The sequence below is a fragment of the Poecilia latipinna genome, unplaced genomic scaffold, assembly GCF_001443285.1.
Source record: "Poecilia latipinna isolate Pla-1442-1.1 unplaced genomic scaffold, P_latipinna-1.0 Scaffold487, whole genome shotgun sequence".
In the NCBI taxonomy this organism is placed as follows: Eukaryota; Metazoa; Chordata; class Actinopteri; order Cyprinodontiformes; family Poeciliidae; genus Poecilia; species Poecilia latipinna.
This window is the reverse complement of record NW_015113103.1, coordinates 245,147-251,146: the sequence shown is the minus strand read 5'-3', so window position 1 is coordinate 251,146 and position 6,000 is coordinate 245,147. Positions and strand designations below refer to the sequence as shown.

At 36.8% G+C, this 6,000-nt stretch overlaps 1 protein-coding gene across 1 annotated transcript in view; it reads left to right on the top strand.

The window, feature by feature from the left end:
- igsf21a (immunoglobin superfamily, member 21a) overlaps window positions 1–6,000 on the top strand; it is a 91,728-nt gene that overhangs the window by 84,986 nt on the left and 742 nt on the right. Inside the window, exon 7 of the mRNA XM_015039818.1 lies at window positions 829–867. Within this exon, the coding sequence (XP_014895304.1) occupies window positions 829–867 (39 nt within the window). The remainder of the gene's footprint in view (window positions 1–828; window positions 868–6,000) is intronic.

The window sequence follows — 6,000 nt, the reverse complement described above, 5'->3', positions numbered from 1 at the left end:
AGGTAGGGAGCCTGCAGGCTCCCTACCTGCAGGCTGAATTAACATATTAAGTCTTTCACCACTCCAAGTGGTAATATGGTCTTACATAATTGTAAAATGAGTCAGACAAATATAGTCTGGCAGCGGCAAACAAAATATAAACTGTACTTAGATGAAGAAGCCCACACAGATATGTATACTTAAGCAAATTTGCTGGGTGTGGTAAGCACATGGGTGCACACTGAGAGTGGACACATTAATTTTGTGTTTGTGTGGCTCCAGTGAGACCAGAGCAGTTTCACGTTGTGCTTTACATGTGCCTTCCATCTACTTATATGCAAAGTTAAACATCCAAAAATAGCTCGCAGAAGGGAATTAAAGAGTGGTTACTAACACTCTGCAAACCCTCCCGCTGCCTCCTTTGCAATTACTTTATCCCTGTGAGAACATTGAGAACACATTGTCAGAGATGTTGATGCAGTCTATTAAATGTAGAGGCTCCAAATCTCTTACCCATACCTGCTGGCCCTTAGCTGCTGTTCGCTGCTCTTACTGCTTCTTGAAAAGTGTTCTGGTTGTTCTGTTGCAGTGCTTTGTGTTCCCAGGTCCATTAACTAGCTTCGGTCTTTCTTATCGGGGACGTGCCATTTATTGTGCACTTCGATAACTTTGGAATTCAGCTCCATTAGAGAAATGCAAGCTTTGTCAGAGAATGCATTTTTTTCCTTCTTTCTTTCTTAGTTACATTTTTTTTTTCTAATAATACTTTCATTCTTCTTTTCACTAAAGTACTCATCATCTCTATAGCAACTGCAGCATTTCATTGTCTCATCTCTTTTTCCCCAACAGAAAATCCGAGCATGATGAAAAACACGCAGAATCCCAACAGTAAGTATTTCAGCTCTTAGGATAACAAACTTTAGTGTGTGGTGTTAATGTATGGAGTGCAGCATAGCATAAGTACAATGTATGAAATGATTTGCCATATGTAAAGTCTTTATGAGCAGTTCAGACAGAATTAAGCTATGACGGTGTTCACAAGTGGATACCACTTCAGTGACTAGCCAGGCACATCACTGTTGAAAAAGTGCAAGATTATCTGTGTTTCATATGTGCAGTGGGGGGCTCGTTTCTGGCTTCTCAGATTATCATATGTAAAGTGAAGGATTCTGCAGAGAAGCCACAGCGATGTGACAACAGACTCTCCATCCCTCTAATTTTGCTGTCTTTCCCTCCGCCTCACACTGCAATCTTTCTGTCTTTCCTTTTCCACTCTAAAATGTGCTCACTTTTGTTCTCCCAGTTTCATTCTACAATATATCTTGCTGCTTCAACCATTTTTTTGGTTCATTCCCCATTGTCAACATTTCACTTTTTTTCTCTTATTCTTTATTCCTTTCCATCAGTGTTTTTTTTTCTGCTTCTCCTCTTAGCTCAGAGTCTCTGATTTGATGCAGATTTTCACTCACTCAGACTTTAAGAGGAGTATAGATCATACTTTAGTGTGAAAAACATTCAGCTTTGGCAAAGTAACCAGAGTTTTGAGCCTTAACAGATGGGCCTCTGAAGCATGAAGTGGTTCACAACTCACCAAGACAGAAATTAGAGTGCGGCCCTATATAGCAATCAGAGCTGTGATACAGTAGTAAGAAAAACTGAGTGAACTTTAACAAAAGACTCTTTAATGGCTCATCTAGATTAGTAAAGCTCATTTCCACCCACATCTCAGCTACACTGCAAAACCCACTCAAGGCAAGATTTTTGTCTTCAGTCAGAAAGCATGTAATCTACATTCATTTATTTGTGAAATGACTGTGCAGTCGACACTTGTTAGGCAGCTATAGATTCTGGGCTCCCTCAGCCGCTATGAAAACAGGATATCCAGGTAGACATGCATATTTTCAAAAAGTGTTGCAAGGCTAATTAGATACTGAAATGAGTTTTGAATGCTTTTTTCATCATGTCAAATGTGAAACGCTGAAATGAATCACAATGGGTCTATTTTACAAGTCAGCTCTGTGGCTAGCAGGTCACACTCAGTTTCACTGCAAGGAGCTGGTTCACACAATGGTAATCTTGCCCAAAAAGACAATCCAACCAAATTTTATCAGACTATTAAGCATGCCATGGATTGTGAGCCACTGCAGGCTGTATGAATATCAAAATTTTTAATTCCTTTCTGAGGGAAACAGCAATTTGCCTGTAGTGTCAGTAACAAGAAAATTTGGCAAGTTTAAGCGATACAACTGTATCAATGTAATATTGTTTTTTAAAAAATACTGTTAGATTGAGTTACACCACTCTAACTTTGGTTTTATGGAAATATGGTAAAATATGCAAAGTTTTAATTCGGATGTAATTACACACTTCTCTTATATCACATGTCAGTCTAGGACAAGAAGGACTTTGTTATAAATATACTGCAGACATGTTGGCAAGTATATGTATAACTTTCAACCTAATTAAACAGTTATTATAAAATTTAGTAAAATCATGAGCAAATAGAAAACAAGGATGTGATATTTGTTTTATAATGGAATTGCTGAACTTTGGTTTCACTACTTGATGTACAGCGTCGTACAACCACCTCATCTTCTGCTCACGAATCAATTCTTCATGATAATTATGAGAAACCTATTAATACAAAGAAGGTCATGGACATGCATTTATGAATCCACATGAAAATACAGTTGCTAATTAATGTTAAATATGTTTTTCTTTTTCTTCTTCTTTTTTTGGTTAAACAGAATGTGTTAAGTAGAATTCATGACTTCTGGCAATTTACAAGCAACAAAGCATTAATAAAATATTTAGCATATTTTGTTTTTTTTTATTTCTTCTGTTTTTATGTAATGAGCTGCTAATGGACTGAAAAATTAATTTTATGCTATAATTGTTTCAGTATAAGCTCCAGTGCATGCATGTAATGCCCAACTTTGTCCCAGTCTGCAGCAGGAAAAGCATCCGAGGCAGACAGTAATCAGAGTTGTCTTTGGGCTGATCTGCAGTAGTCAGGAAACAGTTTATTAAAATAAGGGCTTTTTACTCAACCTCAATCTTCAATTTCAGAAACATCACCTTGTTTATTTATTTATTTTTTTTAGCTTCTCACACCAACTCTGTTGCTTCAAGTTAATCTGCATTTTGCTCTTTCTCTGCAAGCCATATCTGTGGCATGCAAATTTGAGAATGCAAATGCCATGGAAACCACGGGAACAGGTGTGTCAGAGCAAGGACAGAATTAGGTCAGAATGGGCATACACAGGTGTCTTGCATGCAAGTCAAATGGATGTACAACATGAAGCCAAGAGGTTACAGTACATAAGCCTGAGCATTAAGGCTGAATGTCCAAATCCTTGTCAGGTTGACGGGAAGAACCACCAACAATGAGTTGGTGAAGGTTACAGAAAACATTTACCAGCTATTTGTATTGCGGGCCGCGTTTGTTAATCTTTGTCAGTATTTCTCCCTGTGATGCAGCTGATCACACTGCGTTATTTGGCAATGAACTGCACTTATCAGATGAGGGAAACTGAAGACCTGTTCTCTGTCAAATATTACTGTATCAGCCTTGTCTAGCTGGAGTGCCAAATGTGTGAGGTTGTCAGGCCCGAGACAGACGTGTAAATGTAAAAAACCTAATTTTTTAACAAACTCTCAGGAGAGAAACGTTGCTTTTACTCAGTCAAAAAAAAGAAGCCACATTGCAAGCAGGAGGCTGTCATCATGTGATCTGCATTTAAAGCAGTGGTATGCAAAATTCAAATTCTTATCCCGTTTTGAAACACTTTAGGAATAGGAAACAGAGTGCCGGGGTTACAAGTGTGCAGGTCCTTGCCACTGTTAGAAATAATAAGCTTCCTCTGGATTGTTTTTATTTAGCATAGAGAAAGGAAAATATTGCTTTTAGCATTTTAGGTCATGCACATAAAGCAATCGCTCAACATCTTCCTGCAGACATCCGTCCCACTGGTCTGAGAAAAATTAATTTGGCAGAAATGCTGAAAGATCTGAGCCAAACATATGAGGAAAAACAAATGGCTGGGTGACTTCCCCCCATGACTGTAGTCTGGAAGGGCACCTCAGATGATGATCCCATGCTTGAATGAGCCCATTACCTAATGAGAGAGTGTACTCGTTACAGCGATCCAGTTGTTGTTGAATGTTTCATGACTTGAATAAAAAAAGAGTGCACTCTGATGCTGGAACTTTGATTTTTTATTTTTTTTATTTTTTTGCTTCAATCATAATTACAAAGACAATCCAACTGTTTTATGTCTAAACTTAAAAGAAAAAATGTTTCAACACATTGCTCAGACATACTAATCCGTTTTCACTAACAGGTCTAACAGGCACCAGATCATATGAAGTGCAGCCACACCTTTATGTCACCAGCTCTTCAGTGTGCATGTGAATGTTCTTTAGCCATAGACTTTCACTATCTGAATAAACAGTTTATGTCAACAAAGACACACCTACAGTCAGCAACAATCTTTCTCCTGCAGTAACTTTAATTTCAAAGCAGGATATCCTTTAGGGAATAGGAAAGGTCTTTACCAATCATACAGATTTAAATCAACAAAACAAACAAAATAAAATCTGTGTAAAAAATATCACCCATTCCACACAGCAAGATATGACGTGAAGTAAATTGCAAAAACATTTAGTTTGATGCTGCGACAACTGATATATGAAGCAATATTGACACTTCAGAAGACATTTTCTATATAAGAGTTCTTTGCGCTCAAAAGTGGCTGTATTGAGGTCTCTTACAGAGAATGACAATCATAAATTTTGTAAATGGATGCAATCAAACCTATTCATCAGTTTTATTCTCCAGATGTACTCCTAGCAAGGTACATAAAATAAAAATAAATCATGGCAGTTTGTTGACTGGTGTCTCTATGGTTTATGGAGCAGAATTGTGTACAAAAACAGTTCTTATGCACAACAATTAATTTCTAATTTCTGTGTATTATGGATATCATGATATTATATAACATCATTCTATGCAATTTGATCTTTGGTTTACAGTAAAGAATAAGTAATCCACACTAATGCAACTTGACCTCATTTAGATTTTATTAGGTAATTTTCATGCTAGTAATTTTCTACATTTGAATTACTTATTTGTATATTTTTTATATAAACAAACTTTACAACATGTTTCAGTATAATCAATCACTAATGAAGAGTGTTTTTTGTAGACATTTTAAGTCTTAAATCCCATACTATTAGAACACTGTTGCCAAATTAACCGTCTGTTTTGTCTGAGATTGCAATTTTAAGAGACATTAACCAGAAATGTTTACATCCCTAGGACATAAAGATATGTTTACAGTTGTATTCCCCTTTTATGTTTTCACAAAAGACCATTGTTAAATGTATTGTTAAGATACAGCGTTACTGTTCTCAAGTTACATGGAAGGAGATTGATTGCTGTAACGATTTGCCTGATAAAATAATCATTATTGCACCAGGGTCAGTTTTAAGCAGTTTGGACACCTGAAAAAAAGGAGACTCCACCCCCAATCAAAAATTGGCGGTCCTGTTAGACTGTTAACCTTCCACTATTGCTTTTTCTTCAAACCCACAAACCTTAAGAGCTTCACATAACCTAACTTAAGAAAAAGTCTTAACCTTTTGGTCCTCAGTGTGTCACAGGCTCTCTTTTCCCAGGCAGGGAAGTCTCTCTCTCACTAATATTCTTGGTTTTCCTGTAAACTGTGGTTTCTACAGTAGGTTTCAGACTTTTGTGATGAAAATCACAATGATGTTAATGATTTTACATTTTTGGACAATTTTATGCAAGGCCCACATTTAAAATTACAGTGCAGGTAGGGGTTGCTAAAGCTGTTTGCATGTGAATGTGTGATTGGTTCATTTTCTTTTCTATGAACTGTAGCTCATGTTCATAGAAAATAACTTTTTGTGCTTTTTTATTTAACCACAAACTGTTTTGTACCAACTGATGAGGTCACAAGCCAAAGCATACTTGTCTACTAAAGTTGTTTTTTTAGT